Genomic DNA, 24,574 nt, shown 5'->3' with positions numbered 1-24,574 from the left:
CCTCCGTTGGTGTTAGCTGTAATTTCTCCTCTGTCTCGGCTGGAGGAGATGTCTGGACTGCTGGTGTTGATGATGGAGGGGTTGTGCTCGTAACAGGACACCACCAGAGACTCCGACATCCGGTAGTGTGGATATGAGGAGAGGAGGCGGTGGCGGTGAGAGAGGCGCCGACGGTGGCGAGCGAAGTGGCGGTGGGGGGCGAAGTCAAGACGGTGGGGGGCGAAACGGCGGCGATGGTGGGGGGCGAAGCTAAGGCGGTGGGCGAGGCACCAGCCGCGACGGAGATCAGGAGCCCGGCGGAGGTGGCGGGCGAAGCGGCGGGTGAGGCGGTGGAGGCGGCGGCGATGGAGGTGGCGGTGGCGATGGCAATGGAGGTCGGTGGTCGATGTTATACAACAATGATGAATCCCTTGCTGTAGCCAGGGCCTGGGAGGCGGTCACGACGGATCAGACCGACCTTTGCTTCTGGAAGCGCGTTCTAAATGTGTACAACGGATTCAAACCAGCAGGCAGCGTCGAGCGTACACATAGCCAAATCCGGAAGAAGTTTGGCAGGATCACTAAAGCGTTGAAGAGGTTCAATGGCATATACGAGACCCAACTCCGCATTGCCGAGCGCGGCCGCAGCGAAGCCGACGTACGGGCGTTGTCGTATCAGTTGTTCAATACTGAAAAGTGGCCCAAGTTCACCTACTGAGATGAATACTTCATTCTGCGAGATTGCCCGAAATTCAGGTCCCTCATCGACAAAGAGCCTGCTCCTGGTGCGAAGCGGACAAGACTCGGCGTCGCCGGCAACTACAACATTAGTAGCGACTCACGTGCCTTCGACCTGAACGACGATGCTTCGGAGTAAGACCCCTCCCCCCCCTCGACACTCTCGCGGCGCCCACGTTCGCAGGGCCAGCGTGCCACAATCCGAGAAGCTAGAACCGCCTCTCAATTCTCTGCTACGAGTGCTACAGCAGTGCCCTCAACACCGAGGGCGGCGTTGGCTCATACCCTAGAGGTGCAGATGATGAAGCACCTTCAGGATAGCATGTCCTTGTAAGAGAAGTCGACAGACCCGGACACCAAGAGGATGTACTACGACCTCATTCTTCGACTGAGGTCGAAGTTGGGGTGAAGCGAAGGGTCGTAGACGGGAGACGCAAGCGGCAGTGGGAGCGGTGCCAGCGGCAGTTGGGAGCGGTGCCAGCGGCAACAACGATGTTGAAGATGTGCCGGATTCCGATGGCGACACCGAGTAGGCGGGCGGTGACGTCATTTTTTGAGTGTTTTTAAAAAAAATTCGTTGTATAATTTTCCCCTATCTATAATACGACGAACATTTGGTTTCAATTCACTCATTTTTAAAGTATGCATTTTTTTTTATTATTATAGGCATATAATTTTAATTCTAGTTATATTAAAATATAACAAAAAATTGTAAGAAAATAATTTTAATTTTTGTTACATTAAAATATAATACAAAATGGTGGTCCGGAGGGCCACCATTGTGGAGGCCAAGTTTTCATGGGCAGAGCTAAGTTTGTTAGACATGCCCAAGATGGCCACCACTGTGAACACTCTATGCCCCAATCCCATTTTTCACTTGACACTTCAGCTTTTCTCATCTCTATCCCAATATCTACAATGTCCTGAATGTAGCCCGTCTCAAATTCTGCCTCATTTAATTTGAAGTCATTTAAACAATTTAATTTTTATAGAAAACCATATTAATTGAAATTGAAAAATAAATATCTATGGAAAATGTAATAATTTAATTATAAAAAAACTATAAAATTTTAAGAAAATATTAAATTAAATAAAAAAAGTAAGTAATACAAAAATGGATAAATTAGTGATAAGTTTGGATGTAAAAAACTGATAAAAAAAGGGTATTTATAGATGGAATTAGGGCATTTAAAATAAAATAAAATAAAATAAGAAAGAGGTTGTGGCGACTGCAATGCAGGCACGAGGACCGCGAGCGGCCGATGATTCAGCCACGAGGCCTGAGGGGGGGCGGGTAGCCAGGCAGGTCAGGTCGTGAGGTCTCGTGGAGATGCAATGCAGCCCCGTAGGACAGTCGCCCCAAACTAGGCTGCATTTGCAGTAATTATACAGTATTAATGTCATTAATTGTGGTGATTAAATAGTAATCAATGTGATTAGGCATTACACAAACAAAATCCTTTTGCAGGCTTGCGCACAGTACATGCTGGCAAATCGAACCTCATCCATAAATTAATGAACCATCATCCTTTGCCCTGTCTCGAACTATAATTTTGAAAATATGACAGTATATTAAAATAATAATACTCTCTCTGCCTCAGACCTCTTTGCTTTTTCGCACGTATTTTTTAAAAATCATACTCCCTCCGCCCAGGTTACTTGATTCGTATTCTTTTTTGTGTTGTCCCAAGATATTTGAGTCATTTCTTTTTTTGACTAAAAATAAAACATCTAATCACACCTACGTTATTCTTTCTTTTATTGTACTCTCTCTTCTTTCTCTTACTTTATTCCCTCCTCTACTTTATTTAACTCACTAAACACAACTTTCTTAAATCTCGTGCCGAAAAAAAACGCCTCAAGTAACATGGGACGGAGGGAGTAATAAATAGTTAAAGGAAAGAAAGTAAATTAAGAGAGAGAATTGAGCATCCCAACAATGCTCTTAGGGAAGGATGTCGTCCGTGCTGACGGCGCGGCACCCTGTTGTCCGCCGATGTGCTCTTGCCGTTGGCACGGTCCTGCTCTATGCATAGAGCACGTTCGTGCCAACGGCAAGAGCACGAGCAGCCGACGTGGCATGCTCTGATTGGCCGTTGGCTTATCATTTTTTTTATTATTATTTTTTAAAATTTTGAAAAAAATCTGAAAAATTCAGATTTAATAAATACTTTCATCTATAAATACTCTTATTTCATCTATAAATACTCCCATTTCAAACACAAAAAATGACACAATACCAAACAACTCTCTCAATCTCAATTTTTAGAATTTTAATTATGTAATTTTTAATTTTTATGATTTTAATTATATAATTTTTAGGATTTTAATTATGTAATTTTTAATTTTTTAGTAATTTGTAATGGTATTGGGTATTTTTAATGCATTTGAATATTGTGCAAATGTTTTTAGTAATTGAAGTATTTAAATTGAATAATGGAATGGTGGGACCCTTGAGCATGCTCTTGCGGAAGAGCATGGAGTAAAAAATGAATAAAAGTGGGTCCATGCCCACTTCCAGATGAGGATGCTCTAATATGAAAGAGACTATCTTCTACATTATTTTTTCTCTTACTTTACTTTTCGTTTACTTTAATTATTTAAAATGATTTTTTCAAAACACGTGTGGAAAATGAAATGGGTCATCTTAAATAGGATAGATGGAGTAATATTTGGTACTCCATCTGTTCCATTGTAGTAGAGTCATTTTTGTATGTTCCATAGTAGTGAAGTCATTTCATTTTTTTAGTACCTTTCTCTCTTTCTTCTCTTTACTCTTTTCTCTCTCATACTTTATTATTTTTTTATACATTACAGTTACACATCTTTTTCTTAATCTCCGTGCTGAAAAGAAATGTCTCTACTACTATAGAACGGAAGAGTAGTAATTAACAATAAGTTTTAATCATAAGTAAAAGATACTCCCTTCGTCCCCGATTAAGAGTCACACTTGCATTTCTGCACTCATTTTGTAAAAATAATAATAAATAGTTAAAGTGGAAAAATGGTAAATTAAGAGAGAGAATAATGTAAAGAAGACTCTTCTCTACCTTATTCTCTCTCTTACTTTACCATTTTTTCACTTTAACTATTTATTATCATTTTTATAAAACGAGTGCAGAAATGCAAGTGTGACTCTTAATTGGGGACGAATGGAGTATCATTTATATATAAGAGTATTATTACTTTTATATGTCAAAAAAATCACCTTTTTAATAAGAATGTAGTATTTTTAATCATATGAACAATAAACTTTCTAAAGTTACTTTAGTATTTAATAAAAAGAACAATAATTTTTAATAAAAAAAAATAACCATTTCATCTTCTCTTTTTTTCTCTGTTTTTTTTAATATTCAGAGATTTGAACTTGAATGTATTAAATCGAAGTGTAAAAGTTACTGTAATTTGCATTTGTATAAATCCAATATAAGCATTGATACGTAATGGAATACAGTATTAGTAAAACTATTCTTTTCACTGTATTTTAGGTCTGTGTGTACTTAATGGATTATCTAAGTTCACTGATGAGATAAATTTCTAAAATAAGCGAGACACCTTTCATCCGAAATTATTGAGTTGAGCTAAAACAAGAAGAGATAATGATGAAGAATATGGAATCTTAACTGCCACACAAATGTCGGTTGAGTTGCCTAGTCAAATCTACGGTCCAACCACTAAGCCCCAACACTCATTCAATATGCCCATTTTTGTGAATCCAATGTCACCTTTTGTTATACTATAAATGAAGTACTGTATAAATGTATAACAAAAAATTGTTACTCCCAAACCCTAATGCACTTTAAAAAATATTTGACGGATTTATTTTTATTTTTATTTTTATTATTTGTAAATTATCGGGTACTTTTTGCATTTCATCTGTGATTTATCATCAGATAATCAATAAAAGAAGCACGTTTTCCCAACAAAAAAATGGAGGATCAAGAAAGATTAATTTGCCAAAAATGGACGATATAGCAATCAAAACATAACAAAATAGGTTTCAAATAGATGCCATTTATAAAGAACATTAATAAAAAATTTACAGATCGACATTGAAATAATGTACACCTAAGTCCAATAAAAATTATGCAACGTGACACCCTTAAATTAAACCCTTCCTCGTCACCATCATTCCATATTTTAGTTTTATAAATTAGTAGGACTATAATCACTAATCCACCCCCTCTCCCTCTCCCTCTCACACTAACCAATTCCATTGCTCATAATTCGGAATCAACCCCTTTCCCCAAATTCCATAATCCCAGCTGCAACCACGATTTATGCTTTAGACCTCAAATCGAACTGCCTTAGCCATGGCGTTCGATTGCAACAACAATCACCGGAAACCACTATTGTTTTCGGATTTATTCAAAAACCACCAAAACGACAAGGACCAGCACGGCGCGGCTTCCGCCTCTGCCTCCACCTCAAGTTCGAATCAGTTCCTATCGTCGTGGGATTCCTCCTCCTCCGGCTTCAGCACGCCGCTCCGCTCCGATTTCGGCTCGTCAGAGGGGGATGACGCCGATTTCATCGCCGATTTGACTCGTCAGATGGCCGAGTGTATGCTCGACGATGAAGAAACCGCCGCCGCCGATACTGTTTCTGAGGTAATTTTACTTTACTAATTCCGACGTCGTGTTGTTGAATTCGCCGCTAATTTTCCGTTATACTAATTGCTTAAGGCGAGTAGCTACGATAACTTGGACGCCGTTAATAACGAGTCGTACTCGAGTTGTGTCCGCATCGACGGATCGTCTCAGGCTAGTATGAAGGTTAACTCGCATTTTAGCTTTGCGATTATTGTTTTCTTTTTTATGAAAATAATCGATTAATTGTGTGTGTGTGTGTGTGTTTTGTTAGGTTTATGAGTTGAAGAATCAGCCGCAGCGTTCACCTCGGGGAAGACGAGTGAGGCGAAGCGAGTCAGCTCAGCAGAAAACAGAGCAGCAATTTAAGCAATACAGAGAATGGGGTGGACCTGTGATAAATGGTTATTCCGGGTCGGGTATGCAGGCGGTTTTTCTCGGCGGATCCGGGCCCAGAATCGGGTCTAGTGGAACCGGAGTTTTCCTGCCCCGTCATCCGACTGAACCAAAAACCAAATCAGGTCCGTATATATATTATGTTTCTTTTTGCAAATATAATTTACATTTTTGCTTCCTTTTTTATGAAGAGAGATCTAAAATTATTCAAGAAAGAGAAATCCGACCTGCTTATTGTGGGATTCCAAATTAATTATACATCAATTCAATTCAGTACCTACTACTAATCCAATTTTCGGATTTAGCAGTGATTAGCCCAAGTTAAAGTAAGAAGATTAATCTATATTTATTGGGATCTAATTGAATCTCTAAATAAATATATTATTGTGAAAGCTAATTGGAATCTTGAATTATTGAAGGGTTATGATTCCACGATGGTTGGTTGTCAACCGTTGATTTGGCATCTCTTTTCTTATCTTTTAACCGAAATTTATTAGATTTATGAATATGCATCAACCAATAACCTTGGTTTGGAATCCTCCTCGTGGTGGGATCCCATCCTCATTGGTAAAGCAGAAAGCAACGAATTAAGGTCATACTCACACACACACCCTCCTGGCTTGGCTCTTCAATTATTTTGTTCTCTCTATATTATTGAGATATTCATTATTTTCCTATGAATAGGACATAGATAGATATCTCGATCCTTATCTCTTTTACTTTTGTTTAACAACGATATAATGATGCAAAGATGGCATGAATATTGTTTTTTTTTATGATAAATAATTTAAAAAATGAAAAGCTGTGTGTCTAAACTCTAACTAATGCTAATAATAGCACACTAGCCATTATAGCCTTACTTATAGAAACATAAAATAATCGTTGTCTGTTCTTATCTTACACCAATATTAGTAAGTATTATGAAAATCTAAAATATACTTATTTGTTATATGATCTGTGATTGTTATTATATAGTAATATAAATAAAATAGTAAGCGGTCATATCAGATGTTGACAATAAGAAGATGATTATCAGCTTATCTTACATAACTTGGTTGCTTATAGATAAGAAACTACTCACTTTAAATTGTGTGTTACGTCTGCATTTGTCGGATAGTTCATAAAGATTTTTAACAATTATTTGCGTATTAAATTTTCCCTTGGTTGGTTATGAATTGAAGTCTGATACAGAGTTTGATAGTTGATACCATGATTATCAAATAATTCAACAAATATTATTGGAATAATGAATAATGATATCAGGTTGTTCTATGGTGTTAATGCCAACACGAGTGCTTCAAGTGCTTGAGAAACATTTCAGCAAAATGCAACAAGATTCCAATGCTCCACCACCACACAGTGGTGGGTCCCCCAAAGGTACTTATTCTCTCACTTTCATTTACATGGATTCTTATTTCTTACCCTACTATTAGAATGGTCCACAGACCTTTCAATTTATTGAAATAAATTCAATAAGTATGAATCTTGAGTTGACTTTTAAATAGTTGAAACCAATATGTGTGATTGATATAATGAACTTTGGGATCGTATTTTTTGAGGGGGGGACCAAAATGTAGGTTTGCGATAACCATCAATCTACAAAGTAATAAAGTCTTTTACATTACTATCAATTTATCATAATCTACATATGCCATTAATAATTGTTACTTATCTCTTTTGAATTTTTTTTATTAATTCTCAAGGTTGATACCAATGAGTTGAGTAAATAAATTCTGTTATCATCATTATATTATTTGAAATTTAATTTCGTGCGTATTTTATAATTTTTCCTTTATTTTTATTTTATCATAAATCCATCACTGAATTGATTTTACAGAGGAAGGTGAATCTAGAATATCAAATGGGCTTGAGATGCAACTGCCGCAAGAATGGACGTACTAGATATCCTATACGCCCGATTAATAATGTAGGCTTCCTCCAAATTGACATCAAGAACAATAAAAAAAATATTAATTTGGACAGCTTGGGAAATAATATCTTCAAGAACACAATAATAAATGAGGTTGAGAATAACATGGCTATCATTCTCTGTATGTAAAATTTAGGCTGAAAATGATGGCCACTTGCTATTGGATATTAATAAAATAGTTGCAAGTTGCATTGATTTGTAAATTATGTAGGGTATGTGTTGCTTACTCCTGTTACAAAGTTTGCTGTTGTAGTTTGTCGCATTCGTTGCTTTGAATAGTGGAAATTAAAATATCAGTTGGTGATCTTGTCAATTTTTGATAAAATGATATTTAGTGTATGTATATCATAACTATGGTAATCATGCACAATCAATTAAAAAATCTTACTAGGTAGGCCCAATTGGATGAGTCCAACTGAAAGAGAACATGAAATCATCATCATCATCATCATCATCATCATCATCATCATCATCATCATCATCCATAAATGAAAAGCTAGTTTGTAGAAATAGCATATACTGTAATATACAAAAATGAATACTATTTAGTTTAGTCTATAATAATTTCATACATAAATAGTCACGTCAATAGAATTCTCTTTTTTTCACTTAAAAGTATTCGCTCAAAACTTTAGATTGGATGGCATACTAATTCAATACAATATGTATCACTTGAATTCGACCGTCTAGTTAATGTAAGTAGCATTACTTCTAAAAAGTGCCGGCGTCTAATATAACAAAAAATTTAAAAAAATTGTATTTTCACAAATTTTAAACTTGATAAAATATGAAATGGTTGTTGAAATTTTCCTACCAACAATCAAATTCAGCTACATTTTACTTATTATATCATACGAGATATGGTTACCACTTAAAATAATAATCGTGTGATTACAAAGTCTCTAGAAGGTAGATATAATTATCCATTTCATTTTAATATAGCTGGATTTAGTTGTTAGAGGAAAAAATTCAACAATATTTAAGTTCTTGATATTATATGTTAAGTACAAAGGGTGAGAGAAAAAATAATTTTTTACAAAATTTCGTTATATATACTCCAATATCCTTTTAAAAATTATACTACTAGTATTATAGTTATACAACGACCACGGTTTGATTATAGAATTCCTTCTACATACACACACTGTTACCTAGTTCTTCATAGGCATAGAAAAGATTTATGAAAAAATGGTGATGATTCACTTGGATTTTACATAATTTTAGAGGGTAGTTCCATTTGATTTTGATCATATATTGTGTACTTTGAGACATGGTTATAGCTACTTCTCTAATATGTTGGTATTTTGACCATTTTGTGAAGAATGTGTAGAAAAATGTACAAAATATGTGAATGTGCAATTGCTCAATGTTCGAGACAGATTTTCTGGAGATTTGGAAGTCCGATTTACATGTAATGCATACCATTCTCTTCTTCTTCGAAAGAGCTTCGCGTGGATATCTTAAACGTCTCAATCGGAGTTCGGTAGAAGAAGTTATGGCCGTTTTACCAAGACTGCGCAGAGTAGTGACATAGCTGGTGACCCGCCAGGTTCGCATGCAAACGAACCTGGCGACCCCCCAGCAAAAGACGAGAAAAATGCAGTAAGCAGTTGGCGACTCTCCAGCTTCAACGCACACCCAACCTGGCGACCCGCCAGCTTCGTCCGACAGTTTATTTCGGACCCAAAGTCAACCCTAGGTATATATATGCCTAGGAAACGCCTCCAAACACAACTTACACGCCTCCTACCCCAAAAATACCACTTTTTCACCTAGGAAGAAGAGAAGAACGAGCAGAGGACGAGTATTCATCGTAAGATTGAAGACGAGACTCCAATCCGCCCAATCCGATTCTAGGATTTCCTACCTTTAACTTTATTTTTGTTCAAACAATGTTTTTGAATATTTCTTTGAATATTTCTTTGACTTTTATGTTGAACAAGAGTAGCTAAATCCTTCGTAGAGTTCTACGGGGGAGATACAATGATTCTTATGTTTAATTGATTTCCTTTTTTCTATGCCTTGACTCATGTGGTTATTTTCTTCTGTGCTTATACATTTATTTGATGATCACCTAATAAATGCATGTGGATTTTACTACAAGAACTGAGAAGTGAGTAGTTTAATTTGAAAGAGAAGAAATTGACGTCTTGCCAATATAATCGAGAGATTTGAGCCTTTGAATGAAGCTAAGTATCTTAGGAGCTATTAGGAGTTGTGGCCTTAGTTCTAGGAAGGAGACTTCGGTTCTAGGTAGCAATCTACAAATTATATGCTTTGAGAAAAGATATAGTTTTACCTTAGTGATAGCTTAATAACCCTTGAGACCCTTTGTTGGCATAGTTAGGAAGTTAGTTGAGCATAGGATAGTTGTTATCGATCCCGTAGGATTCTACTCTTTTCATCCTTGATCTACATCCGTTTTCTTATTTGCTTTTAGTTCTCTAGTTGTTTTTAATTGTTTTTACCTTGCTTTTAAGTAGATTTAGAAAACCCAAACTTTCTGATTCATCTAGATAGTAGTTGAGGTTGGTTCGTGGTAATTAGGTTGACACCGATTGTCTCTGTGGATACGATACTCTTTGCTTACTATTTGCTACATTAGCCCCGTACACTTGCGAGTATACTTGTGTTAAAAAAAGTTGAGTCAGGTGGCCACATCAAATTTCACTAATAAAAAAGGTCTATGAAAAAATGGTGCATGGACACATCAAATTTCACTAATATGGATTATATCTAAAGCCAAAGGATCTTGGATTCGGATTCAGTGCGTTGGGCTTTTTAAAAAATTAATATTACCAAGAACCAAAAAAAAACATAGATTTAGAGCATGATCTAGAATATTTTTAGAGATCTTGAATATGATTCAAAAATCTAGATATTCAATCATTGATCTAGAATGCACCATCATAGATCTAAAATAGATCTATGCATATTATCCACAAATAATATGAAATTACACATTTTTTGGAAAATAGACTTAGAACTAAATTTAGAGAAAATATTTTTTTTGGTCCGCGAACTTTGCCAAGGTATTAATTTTGGCCCATAACATTTGAAAATATCTACTGAGATCAATGTAATATCGTTTGAGCTACTTTTTCTTCATGCATAAGACCAAATTATCAGACCCCTTGAAAGAAGTGAGCTACTAAAAGGATAATGTCTAGAAAGCCAAACACAACAAAAAACTAAGACCAGGCCAAAGTAAGACCAACATAAGCTCATGCGATAACGAGATCACAATGGGAGCAACCACAACAGTTGGAACGAGTCAAGACAAATTGCAACCAACCATCAACGAAGCAAACTAAGGAGCAAAGCAACACAAGATATCAAACCTGCTCCAACTCAGCCAGACCAATCTCGAATGTCGCTCAAAATCTCAAATTACCAGTGAGGTGTTCTAGACGGAATGGATAATTGGAGCACCATTATTATCCGCATTCCAAGTCTCCAAATCAAATTTTCTTCTCAAAATCTCAGTTTAGATTTAAAATTTTCAAAAACAACCGGTTACAAATGACCCAAATAGATTATAAAATGACATAAATAAGAACATGTACACCCATATCTTCGTATTAAACATTCGAAAGGGAGCACCTAGCTAAAAAAGTGGACACACGCCTTCGATTGCGTGGATATACAAACCTAAGTACTAGCATACTGGATGGATATAATCGCCCCACATCACTCATGTATGTGATATGTGATATATTTGACTTTCTATTATAAAATGGATTATAACCAAACACGATTAACAAATTTAAAATAAAAACCCCAACATTATCATATCAACCGATAGGAATTCAAATCAATCAGACCAAATTACGGTACACATTCTTAATATCACACAAAATATTAGCAACAAACATGAATAGATGGCCACGTCAGCAACCAACCCGATTGTCATAACCGGTTTTGTCCGAGTCACCACAAAATCTCTTGAAAACCCTACTCCCAAACACCAGAAACCCTAAACTATGTCCCACAACGGCAACGATGAAAACTCCGGCATTAAACGACATCAACGCCAACATAACAAGGTAAGCCAACCCGATCCTCAGACCATGGACAAGGGTCCGGACCAGGGCGCTTACTTTCTCGGCCCTCTGCAGATAACTAGAAAGTAACTCAACGATAAAGGCAAGAGCAAATACAAAAATGAGGGCCAGCACGTACATGCCCGTGCGGGTCCCGGGCCACCCCGAGAAGAGGATCTCGGAGTTTTTTCCCCAAAAGAAGGTCATGTGCGCCATGGATGACCCCATCATGGTATGACCTTCATCGCCATGGCCGGAGCCACTGCTGGCCGCAGGAGGTGACATCGTCATGCCGGGCATGTCATGATCCATTTATCCGATGCTGAAACGCTGCGTTTTGATTGCTTTGAGGAGGGATAGTTGGGTGGAGATAGGGTTATATTGGTTTAATAGAGATGGGAGATGGAGAAATTGAGTTGTACTGCATGTTTAACATGGGTTGTACTTCAATTTGACTATTTCATGGCATTTGAGAATTGTACATATCTTAGTCAACTGTCTCAGTTTCAGCTCTTTGTTTTCTTACATTTTTGTTCTCCAGATTAAAAAAAAATAACCACATTTTAATGCATAATTAAAGACCAAATCCAAATAAGTTAAACGAATACTATCATTATGAGATTGTTTTAATTCATACGAGGGGCATGGCCTTGTATTAAAGACCTTCGTGTTATGAACTAAATCGATTTGAAAATACCTACTAGTTATCGGAAAATAATCTTCATGTTTAGTTATTTAATTATTATGGTATTTATAGTCTACATTAACTAAATAAAAAAAATAACTGGAAATTTATAGGACAGTTAATTAAGTAAAACCGGATAATATCCGTTAATAAGTGTACCGAATGTCTATTTGAAGCTTTCTGACTAATTCAATTTATATTTCATGATTATTGAACATTTGCTTACCCTTTCACTATGCTAAAAGTCATGACACTATTTACTTTATATTATATTGATTGGAAATATATATTTATAATTAGAGAATTATTGGGCAATCTGCAAACTTCATGCCATACGAGAACAATGCCCCTCTGCAGAGCCTCACGCTTCATGCGCGTTTCGAGAGAGAGAGAGAGAGATGCATCTTGACATCAATGTACAGCTCACAATTAAACTAGTATATCGAAGACTATTATTAGTATTTCATTATGATCTGTTTATACCTCTGTTGTATATATCATTGTTTAATACTCCTCTGTACCCTTAAAAATAACAACATAAGTCATTTTGGGATGTCCTTTAAAAATAGAACAAATCTATTTAAGAAAAAAATTTTCTTTCTAATGATCAAGTAGGTCTCATTCTCCATTAACAATACTCCAATTACTTTTTCTTTCTATTTCTCTCTTACTTACTTTACTAATTATACATTAAAACCCGTTTCAGGATCTATTAGAATATGGAGTATTTTTTAGAGATTGAGGGATTACTTTCGGGATCTATAAGAAAATAGTTGATAGTATTTCCATGTAGATAATTCGATTGCCACGTTGATCTCAATTTTACCGGAAATAGATAAGTTGGTCGGTAGGAATAAATTAATAATTTTAAGTTTGTAATACTAAATTTTGTTAAAATTTGGGATATTTCAAATCAATGCCCGTGTATATTATGGTTGACACGTCATGTAATGAACATTTCACATCTCTAAAAAAAATCGATGGGGAACTTTGATTGTGCATCAGCCATAAAATACTTATGTATATTGCGAGCAGATCACTCGAAATCTAATCAAATTTGGAATGGATCATTTTACTTTAAATTTAAAGGAATATAGATATGTATTGATTTCATTAATAGCAAAAGTTTGACCCAAATTATTACGCCTCGATGTTGACTTCCACAACAATCAAATCCAATAATTTCAATAATACTCCCGTATGTGAATAGGAGTCCCGTTTTTTCATTTTAGTTCGTCCGTTAATAAGAGTCCCGGTTCATTTTTACCATAAATGGTAATAGAGTCCCACCTTTACCTAACTCAATCCACTCACATTTCAGTTAAAACTAATATAAAAATATATATAGGGTCTTGTTAGGCTGAGATTATTTAGCTAAATTGAGAAATGAGATGCAATATGGGCCACTAATCCATAAGATTAAGAAAATGTCAACAAATACCAAATTATGTCAACAAGGGGGTATAATTGTAATTTTATTAATAAAAAAGCTGAAAACATAAAAACGTGTTTCAATCCAATTTCAAAAAGCTCTCTAAAACTCTGCTGAAATCTTCAAACCTTCATGCAATTCGAACCCCTTCAAAATCTGCAAAAACTCGGTAATCTTCACAATTCAAACCGTAAACATTCATACAGAGTTTTCTAGAATGACGATAGAAGAGCAAAATCGAAAAGAATCGGTTGAAACATCGATTGAAGTTGAATTGGCTGAAGCAGCGGTCGAAGAGAATCGGCATTCGAAATCGGCGACGGTTGAAGCGACTTCTTCAGGTTAAGAAATTGATTCAAATTTTAAGTATATTACTTCGATTTTGGTGTATTAAAACACATCTGGATTTCGTTTTTTATGAATTCGATTCCTGCTGAATTTTTTTGTTGATTAACGATGGTAGAATCGGAAGAGATGGAAACGAACAATGCTGCTGGAAAAAACGGAAGAGATCAAGCATTACCTTCCAGTTAAGGATTTGTTTAAATTTTGAAGATTATTGACATTTTATATACTAGCTATTGACATAGCTATAATATTATACTGTTAACAGTAGTGTATGCTTGTTTGAATAGGCGTTGACATAATTATATTAACATAATGTATGCTTGTTTGAATGACTGTTAGGATGGCTGTAGAAAACATACAATTTTATGGCTGTAGTAGTATGTCAACAACTATTGACATAGTGTATGCTTGTTTGAATGGCTGTTAGGATGGCTGTAGAAAACATATGTATAGTTGTAGTAGTATGTCAATAGCTATTGACATATTGTAAGCTTGTTTAAATAGTTGTTGACATAGTCATACTTATGTAATCAGAGTATGCTTGCCATAAACTTTATAAGATAATCGACAGGGTATGTCAACATTATAAACTTTAACTATTGACATAATAATAATGATAATAAGATAATTGTGGTTGCTATATATAGGATATACGTGTTAATTGACAGAGTATAATTCATAAATGAACTTCTGTTAGTTGTGCTTGCTATATCTATTGACATAGCTATAATAATATACTGTTGACATAGTCTTATTTTTGTAAACAGAGTATGCTTGCCATAAACTTTATAAGATAATCGAGAGGTTATGTCAACATTATAAACTTTAACTATTGACATAATAGTAATAAGATAATTGTTCTTACTATATATGAGAAATACCAGTTAATGACAGAGCATACTTAATGCCTGAAATTCTGTTAATTGTGCTTGGTATATCTACTGAAATAATTTTAGTAATATACATGCACTTGATGTCAACAGAGTACACTTGTTATTGTCATGATACTTTGTATAATTGATATAGATTTATTATGTTTGATTTTAAACCAGAAACCAGAAAAACATACAAGCGAAAAAGGAGTACCTCAGTATCTCAGGAAGAGTTAATTACTATTAAGAAAAATCAAAAGAAAAGTGTAAAGGATGGAAAACAGATTGTTATTGCCGAGAATCTATCTCAAAGGCTTCTAGTGAAAAGGAAGCCGATGTATTTTGTTAATGCAATAAGCAGACTGAATGAGGAACAGATTAATTCTGTGAAGGAGTTGGGTTTCGAGAGTGTCCTACATTTCAAAATCGATTACATTCCCAGCAGATTAGCATTAGCATTATTAAAAAATTTTGATGAAAATAAGTGCAAGATAAAGCTTAATAATGGGAAAAAAATTCATATCACTGAAGAGGATGTGGAGCTTGTATATGGATTTCCAAGAGGTGACATTAATTACTCCAGAGATAAGTGTAAAAGTAATGCAGCTTTCATGAGGAAGATAGCAGAGAAATGTGGTACGAAACCAGCAAGCGTGAATCATAAGGATGTTGAAGATGTTATGTTAGAAGATCTTCAAGGAGGAAGACAGTTCAAGAGGATGTTCTTGGTCTTACTAGAATCAACATTGATTGAGCAATCAACATGTGGAATGGTAAAATCTAAGATTGGGGAGATAATTGATGATCTGGATAACGTGAGGAATGTCAATTGGTGTTCATATATAATATCAGTGCTCAAATTTGCAAAACAAAATTGGTCGATCACAGAGAAGAATGCCTTTGCTGGACCACTTCCCTTCCTTATGGTATGTTTTACATTTTGCATTACAGATTATTAACATGACTACATTAGGTTGTATGTGTAGTTGATATAGATTGTACTATAGTTATCATAAGTTGTATTAGTTATTTAAGTGGCTTGTGTATAGAGTTGACACTACAAACTAGTAATTTATATGCATTTTTTAACTTATGCAGCTCTGCTACTTAGACAGAGTTACACAAGACAAGCGTCCTGTTCCTCGGACATTTCCATTAATGAAAGGATGGAATAGTGAGCACCTTCAGGCTAGAGAAGATAGAGAGATCAGTGCAGGAATTTTTGGTTTAGGACATATAAAGAAGAGATACGTTCGTAATGAGGAGCAGCAGGAAGGGAATGAAGAACAAAGTATTGATGTAGATGACAGTGGAGTTGGGTCTTCTTCTCAGAACCTACTCCCATCAGATATGGTGAACAATGTAGTAAAATACATCAATCAGATAAATGATGGCAGGACCAATCTTGTTAGAGTCCTCAAAGAAGCTTCTTCACAGATCAAGAATAATGATTTATTCGGATTTGTTTGTGATATTGCTAGAAGCGCAATTGGAAGCCAAAAATCTCCGGTTGTATCTGTGAGTGACACTTTCATGCATTTGTCCCAGTCATTTCATATAGACAACAATGTTGGTGTTGATAACTGGAAAGCGGTGTTTGACTCAATACGGAATGCTGAAAAAGAAAACGAAACACTTGAAGATTTGAATGAATTTCCAACTTTCAGATTGGGAGATTTCTTCGATAAAGTAAGCACATAATCAACCTATATTCAGATTAATACATCATTTTGTTGATATATGTTTCTCTTAGTTGACACTGGATTACTCCTACAGTTTAGAAAGTAACATTGTTGAACTAATTTTTGAACAGGCTGTAGAAGAAAGAAATAGAGAAAATTTACCTACATCACCAGTTGATAATCCTGAAGAGGTCAGACAAACTGTTGAAGAAGATGAACAAAGCAAGGAGAACATGATGTGTGATGGTGATAATGAATCAAACTCTCCTATCTTGACAGCCGTACTAGGATCTCCACACACAACATCCCCATCTCTCCAACAACAAGAAGCCAATGCTTCAGAGCATGTCAACAATCAAGCATTAGTTTTAGAATCTGAGAACAGAGGAAGTGAGTTGGAAATTCAAGTAGAAGTTCAAGCTGATAGGGCATCACCAACTACTGAATATCCTGGACATGTCAATACTCGAGCATCAATTATAGAATCTGAGAACAGTGGAACTGAGTTGGAAATGCAAGAAGAAGTTGAAGCTGATAGAGCATCACCAACAACTGAATCTCCTGGACAAGTCAATAATCAATCATCACTTATAGAATTTGAAAACAGGAGTAGTGAGTTGGAAATTCAAGCAGAAGATGAAGCTGATAGGACATCACCAACAAATGAATCTCCTGCACATGTCAATATTGAAGCATCAATTATAGGATTTGAGAACAGGAAAAGTGAGTTTGAAATTCAAGCAGAAGATGAAGCTGATATAGACTTAAGAACACAAAATGCCTTGCATCTATTATCAAAAGCATGTACTGACTTTGAAATCAGCAACAATGAAGAAGCAATCAAGGCAACAAATGCTATTGTTGATATCATAAATGAACAGGTACAGTTTATAATGATTATATTAAAATCTTAAAGCTTTGTATATAATTTTATATTAGTTATTGACATTGTGCATATCGTAGTTGACATAGATAAAAATATAATTGACATGGTATAGAATGGAATTTCAGGAAGACAGGGAGGATGCAGCTGCATGCTCAATTGTTGAGTATATGATGAGAGAGGGTATTGAAACACTGGATGACACCCCTCCTGAATCGAACATACAAAAACAAGAACATAAAGGGAAAGAGAAGATGCATGAGGAAAAAGAAAAAACTCCTGAAAACACGGACAGAAGAATGACTGTTTACCAGGTAAAAAAATTAAAATTAACCTTATTACTCTTAAAAAATGAATGAATTATTGTTAACATTGCTTGTAATAGTTGTTAAAATGGCTTGTATGTGTAGTTGTCAAAGCATGTAGATTAGTTTACATAACTTGTCTGTGCAGTTGACATGATATGTATCGTAGTTGACATAATCATATTAGTTATTGACATGATTAGTGTAATATAGTTGACATGATTTGTAATTGCAAGTAACATTAAATTCACTGACAACAGTACCCGGACCCTGTTCCGATCTCTGAGATTCCACTGGCTGAAGCTAGAGAGAGACGGACTCGTGCTGAAATGCGTCCTAGCCCAGTGCTACGCTCACCATTTGAAATACGAGCCGTGCATATGAAAACAACCCTGAACCCAGATGAAAGAGATATGTACTACTACATAGTAGAAACTGAAGGAACAAATGAGTATGCATAATTTAATTCTTTGAATAATCTATACAATCCTTTTATATTTCCATGCAGTTGACATAATTTATGAATGATATATAAATGTTGTCTGCACGCTTTCATTTCAGTGATTCATGTGTCTACACTAATGGCTTTGTTTGGGCAAGCAAAGGAGTGTTTTCATCTCTGAAACCCCATTCAGAAATCAGTATAGGTGTAATTGATGTATGGGCAGCGCACCTGAACTACAAGGAAAGAGAAAGGGCAGAATCGTCACCTCCGCGCCTGTTTCTGACAACATCCCCATGCGTGAGTAATCTAAATTTCTGTGTCAACTATTTGGATGACAAATTTCACTAACAAAAAATGTTAAATGCAGTATTTGAATATAACAAATCGGCAGCCTCATTGGGATCCATTACAATCCCAGAACAACTTTGTGTCGCGAATTCAACAGGAGATTAGAACAATAGAAGATTTCGATTGGAGAAAGATTGATTTGGTAACAAATTTATTTTTGTGCAAAGATCTCACAGTTTCACCTACATAGTTTTGGACAGGAGTTGTCAAATTCTTTTCTCTAATTTTATCTAACATACAATACAGGTATTCTTCCCTGTTTTTAAAAGTGGCTATTACTATCTTGTGGTATTCTGGATGAGGATGAACAAAATTGAGATAATTGATAGTGCCAAACCAACTAGAGACAAGAATCCCTTGGAAAAGTATAGCTTTGATGTTGCAATACTGGTATGCTTTTTTAAATACAGTTAACATTATGTTTAGATTTTTGTTGACATAATTTATGAATCTTGCTAAAATGCTTTGTATGCTAATTTTAATTTAGTTGTTTATATATTTGCAGAAAGATATGTTTGAGGCATACTTTATAGAGAATAACATGACAGATCTATCACAAAATATAAAGAAGTCTCCTTACAAAGTTATTCCTTTAGATTGGGCCACAAGCACCAATAAAGAAGACAACGGTGTTTATACGATGAGACATATGGAGACATACTTTGGCAGTAAGGGAAGGGATTGGGATATTGGCTTTACTCCACGAGGCATGAAGATTCTACAGGTACTCAGAGGAAGATATTGCGAAGCCATGCTTACATCAGAGAGCAACAAGAAGTGTATGGATATGATACGCGATGCTAACATCTGGATGAATGCAAACAAGCAAAGATTGTCTGCGTTACAGAACAAATACAAGGAATGGTTTAGCCGTAGAAGCAATAAGTAAAAAACTGTTTTATTCTGATTTGAACAAAGAGTGGTTTGATGCTTATCATGTTTTGAATATTTGGACAAAGATTATCATGTTTTGATTTGATGCTTAGCCATAGAACCAATAATTCCTGTTGTCTTGATTTGAATATTTGATGTTATCATGTTTTTTAGATGGATGTGTAAAACAATTTTCAAATGTGGTTTTTAAACTATGCAGTCTGTAATAATATATCAACTATCAAATCAGTACAACAACTTAAATAGAAATGTCAACAACTTGAATTGAATGTCAACAGTTAATAGTTTCCATATAAAAACTCAACATTTTGTCCATACCTTAATTATCAAATGTCAATAACTTATAGCAAAAATGTCAACAGCTTGTCAATAGGCTTCATATAAAATTTCAGACAACTCAATATTTGGAACATATTCATGAATTATGGTCATACAATACATATTAATATAAAGCAAATTAAATGTCAAAAACAAAAAAGAAAATATAAATAAATTGTGCGTAATGTAAATAACTAAATAATTGTCATGTCAACTGCCTTTTTTTCAAATGTTAACAATGTCAACTGCCTTTTTTTCTAATAAAATGGAGGAAAAATAATTTAATTCCAAACCCTCTACTCTAAAAACTATTTCGCTAACTCACAAAAAAGCGTAGCAATAAATATTTCTCTTCCATCTACTCTCTCACAAATAGATTACCGCTCAAAAAATTTCGACTACTCTCTCATATACAAACCCTTAATCTACTCGACTTCATCTCTTTTCTAGATTTCTAAATCGATTAAGAGTATTAGGAATGTCAACCGGACACAAAAACGCAAGTGATTTAGTTGGATCGTCGACCGTTCCTGGAAAAACGACATCAGAAATGGAGGTCAACACCAAATCAACAAAAAGCACTGAAACGACTGGTTCAGGTTAAAGATTTCATTCGTTTTTTATTTGTATGACTTCAATTTTAGGTTTTTAAAACACAGTTTGATTATTCAAAAGATTTAATTTTTAGGTTTCATTATTTAATTTTCTAATGAGTTCGATTTATGCTTTTTTTAAACAGCAGAAAAATATTCTTGCAGTTATATTTAAATTTTTATGATTATTGACATTAGAAGATATCTGTTGACATATTGGTATTGACATTTTATACAATAATTATTAACATAATGTATGCTTATTTGAATTGTTGTTGACATAGTCATATGGTTGCTATAAAATAGATATGTTCTGTATACATAAAGATGAATTCATATGTGAAGTGTGAGAGGATTACATAGTATTATATTATATATATACCAACAGGGTATGACTGCACTTGTCATATGTATGCTTGTAGATGCTATAAATTTTGGCATGATATTACTGTATTGTTGACATTTTGTTGACATAGGGGTTTTGACATTTTATACAATAATTATTGACATAATGTATGCTTGTTTGAATGGCTGTCAACATAGTCATATGGTTGCTATAAACTGTATATGTTCTGTTGACACGGGATTATTTATATTAAAAAGCGTATGACTGCACTTGCCATATGTAGGGTTGTAGTTGCTATGAATTTTGACATGATATTACTGTATTGTTGACATTTTATTGTACTTGATTTTAATCCAGAAAAAAAGAACACATCAAAGCGTAAAAGAAGCACAACAATTGATGAGGACGAGTTAACTATATCTGAGATTAGAAGCAAAAGAAAAAATGACCGGAAACAGTTAATTGCTTCTGAGATTAGAAGCAAAAAACGGAATGACAAGCACACAGAGGTTAAGGAACAGAATAAGAAAAGTAATTACTTTTCTAAACGGCTTCTAATCAAAAGGAAGACGATGTTTTTTATTCAAACCATGAGACAAATGAATGAGGCACAGGTTAATGTTGTGAAGGAGTTGGGTTTTGGGAATGTTTTGCATTTCAACATCGACTACATTATTAGCTTTTTGGCATTCGAATTGGTGAAGAGTTTTGATGAAAAACAGTGCAAGATAAAGCTTAATAATGGTAGGAGTGTTAATATCACAGAAGACGATGTGGAGCTGGTATACGGATTTCCGAGAGGTAGGATTAGTTATTCCAGATATGACTGTAAAAGTAATGCAGATTTCATGAGAGAGTTAGGCAAAGATTGTGAAATAAAAAAAGGAGGAAACGTTAGCCATAAAGCTGTTGAAGAACTTATGTTAGCTGATTGTCAAGGAGGGCCAATGTTCAAGAGAATGTTCTTGGTACTATTAGAAGCAACATTGATTGAGCCATCAACATGTGGAACAATCAAGTCTAAGATTGGGGAAATAGTTGATGATCTGGAAAATATTAGAAATGTCAACTGGTGTTCGTACACATTGTCTGTTCTGAAGTTTGCAAAGGAAAATTGGTCAAAGAAAAAGAAGAATGCTTTTGCAGGACCACTTCCTTTGCTCATGGTATGTTACATTTCACATTACAGATTATTAACACTGGACATAATTATATTAGGTTGTATGAGTAGTTGATATAGCTAGTAACTGTTATTGATATGGATTTTATATGCAGCTGTGCTACATAGATAGAGTTTTACAAGCCAAACGTTCAGTTCCTCGTACATTCCCAATAATGAAAGGCTGGACAAGCACTCATCTGCAAGATAGGGAAAATCGAGAGATACATGTAGGAATATTTGGTAATGGACTTATCTTCAAAAGATATGTCCGTAATCTGGAGCAGGAGCAGGAGCCTCAACAACAAATTCCACACGTAGTTGACAGTGGGGTTGGGTCTTCCCAAAGTGTTGTCCCAAAAGATATCATGCAGAATGTAGTGAAATACATTCTACTCATAGATTATGGGAAGAACAATCTAGTAAAAACCCTTGAAGAAGTTCCTGCACATGTCAAAACTAATCATCTATTTGGATTAGTGTGTGTGATATTGCTAGATCTGCAATTGGAAGACCAACAACTTCTGTTCAATCTGTGGAAGACAAGTGTGTAAAATTGGCAGAGTCATTTCTTCAAGACAAAGATGAGGCATTTGACAACTGTAAAAGAATTTGTGAATCAATAGTTACTGTCGAAAAGAAAAAGGAAGCACTTGAAGATTTGACTGAATTTTCAACTTTCAAATGGAGTGATTGTTATAACAAAGTAAGTACATCATTTTATTTACATAAGTTTGTCTAAGTTGAAATTAATTTAATATTAATTATAAATTACTATTTCAATAGACTGTTGAAGAAGAAATACATGAAGAACAAGAAAAGGAACAAGATCAAGGACAAGGATCAAAAGAGGACACATCATGTGGTGTCAATAATGAATCGGCGTCTCCTATATCACCAACTGTTCTAGAATCTGATAACAAGGGGATTGAGAAGATAATATTGTTAAGGAGAACCAAGATGACACACATGTTGAAACGAACAGACAAAATCCACTGGATAAAGAAGATAATATTGTTGAGGTAACTAAAAGTAAGATTAAACAGTATATTATTTTTTATCAAATGAGTGAAGTGTTGTTGACATGACTTCATAGTGTAGTTGATATAAGTTATAATAATTATTGACATGGCTTGTACGTGTAGTTGACATGGCTTGTACGTGTAGTTGACATAACTTATAAGTGTTGTTGACATAGCCTCTATGAGTAGTTAACATATTATGCACCGTAGTTGACAGGAGAAAGAAACAGAATACATATCCCTACATCGCCAGTTTCTGATCCTAAAGGGGTGAGTCAAATCTCGTCTTTTGTTATTTAGAATTAATTCAAATTAATTTGATATTAATTATAAATGACTAATTTAATAGGCTGTTGAAGAAAAAGAAGAAGAATGAACAAAAGAAGACACAGTGGGTGATGACAATAGTGAATCAGCCTCTCCTATCTCACCACCAGCTGCAGGTCCAATGGATGACGCACATGTTGAAATGAACAAAGCAAAGCAACAGGAGAAAGGAAAAGAGAAAGAAGAGAATATTGTTAAAGTAAAGTAACTGAAACTAAGATTAAATAGTATATTGTTTTTATAAAATGACTGAATTGTTGTTGAAATGGCTTGAAAGTGTGGTTGACATTTTGTTATAATTGTTATTGACATGATTTGTACGTGTAGTTGACATGTCTTATAATCGTTGTTGACATGATTTGTATGTGTAGTTGACATGTCTTATAATTGTTGTTGGCATGAATTTTATTTGCTGTTAACATGGTTCTGTGTGTAGCAGACATAGTACGTACAGTAATTTACATAACTCTTATGTGCGGTTGACACAATAAGCACCATACTTGACATAATTATACTAGTTGTTGACATGGCTAGTACATATAGTTGACATGATTTTTAATTGAAACTGACATGAATTTTATTTGCACTGACAGAAGACTGTTGTTCCATTCTCTGAGATTCCACTGACAGAAGCTAGTGTGAAAAGGTCTAATGATAAAACGCATTCCTACCCATTCCTAGGCTCTCCAGTTGACATAAGAGCTGTAGATACAAAAACATACCTGGAATCTTATGAAAGAACTGTCTACTACTACATACTAGAAACAGAAGGAACAGATGAGTATGCATTATTTAATTATTTCATTGATCTAAAAAGTATTTTTAGTTTTCTATGCAGTAAACATAATTTATGAATATTGTTCATATGACATTTGTATAACTTCATTTCAGAAATGCATGCGTTTATGAAGATAATTTTACTTGGGCGACCAAGGAATTGTTTTTATCACTGAAGCCCCATGTTGAAATTAATGTGGGTGTAATTAACGCGTGGGCTTCACACCTGAACAACAGAGAAAATGAAAGGCCAACAACATCACTTTCACGCTTTTTCATGAGTACATCTCCATGTGTAAGTAATCTTAAATTATATGTAAACTATTTGAGTCAGATGTCTCTCTAACCAAAAATTTTAAATGCAGAACTTCAATGTAACAAATCGGTAGAAAAATTGGGATGCTTCGACAACAAAGAGAAATTTTATTTCTCAGACAGATAATGAGGTTGAAAGAAGACCAGA

At 34.9% G+C, this 24,574-nt stretch overlaps 2 protein-coding genes and 1 long non-coding RNA gene across 5 annotated transcripts; 2 read left to right on the top strand and 1 right to left on the bottom strand.

The window, feature by feature from the left end:
- The first annotated feature begins 4,856 nt into the window (after positions 1-4,856).
- On the top strand, positions 4,857-9,530 carry LOC125222343. 3 transcript variants are annotated; one of them, XM_048124874.1, is made up of 5 exons: positions 4,860-5,327; positions 5,403-5,492; positions 5,581-5,827; positions 6,966-7,079; positions 9,012-9,520. In XM_048124874.1, exons 1-5 carry the CDS (start codon positions 5,031-5,033, stop codon positions 9,164-9,166), a joined length of 903 nt encoding a protein of 300 aa, XP_047980831.1. In that variant the 5' UTR covers positions 4,860-5,030; the 3' UTR covers positions 9,167-9,520. The 3 variants fall into 3 exon arrangements, with proteins under 3 accessions (XP_047980833.1, XP_047980831.1, XP_047980832.1); XM_048124875.1 differs by lacking the exon at positions 9,012-9,520 and adding an exon at positions 7,540-7,939 and having other exon boundaries at positions 4,863-5,327; XM_048124876.1 differs by lacking the exon at positions 5,403-5,492 and having other exon boundaries at positions 4,857-5,327; positions 9,012-9,530.
- Positions 9,531-11,397: 1,867 nt separating this feature from the next.
- Positions 11,398-12,052, bottom strand: LOC125220026 (copper transporter 1-like). The gene has a single exon (XM_048122139.1). The coding sequence runs from the start codon at positions 11,985-11,987 to the stop codon at positions 11,523-11,525; it is 465 nt and encodes a 154-aa protein (XP_047978096.1). The 5' UTR covers positions 11,988-12,052; the 3' UTR covers positions 11,398-11,522.
- A 10,920-nt stretch (positions 12,053-22,972) lies between these two features.
- Positions 22,973-23,375, top strand: LOC125219220. The gene is made up of 3 exons (XR_007176093.1): positions 22,973-23,007; positions 23,218-23,277; positions 23,357-23,375. It is a non-coding gene; the product is annotated as an uncharacterized LOC125219220 (long non-coding RNA).
- Positions 23,376-24,574: the final 1,199 nt, after the last annotated feature.

Source organism: Salvia hispanica, chromosome 4, assembly GCF_023119035.1.
Source record: "Salvia hispanica cultivar TCC Black 2014 chromosome 4, UniMelb_Shisp_WGS_1.0, whole genome shotgun sequence".
NCBI lineage: Eukaryota > Viridiplantae > Streptophyta > Magnoliopsida > Lamiales > Lamiaceae > Salvia > Salvia hispanica.
The sequence above is the reverse complement of the archived record's forward strand: the minus strand, read 5'-3'. Positions and strand labels throughout refer to the sequence as shown.

What these genes read in the sequence shown, in the direction of transcription:
- LOC125222343 (XM_048124874.1), top strand. Translation starts at nt 5,031, where the DNA reads ATGGCGTTCGATTGCAACAACAATCACCGGAAACCACTATTGTTTTCG. An exon ending in TGAACCAAAAACCAAATCAG is followed by an intron (nt 5,828 to 6,965) that starts GTCCGTATATAT and finishes TAATGATATCAG; the next exon opens with GTTGTTCTATGGTGTTAATG. An exon ending in CAGTGGTGGGTCCCCCAAAG is followed by an intron (nt 7,080 to 9,011) that starts GTACTTATTCTC and finishes TGTTCGAGACAG; the next exon opens with ATTTTCTGGAGATTTGGAAG.
- LOC125220026 (XM_048122139.1), bottom strand. Translation starts at nt 11,987, where the DNA reads ATGGATCATGACATGCCCGGCATGACGATGTCACCTCCTGCGGCCAGC.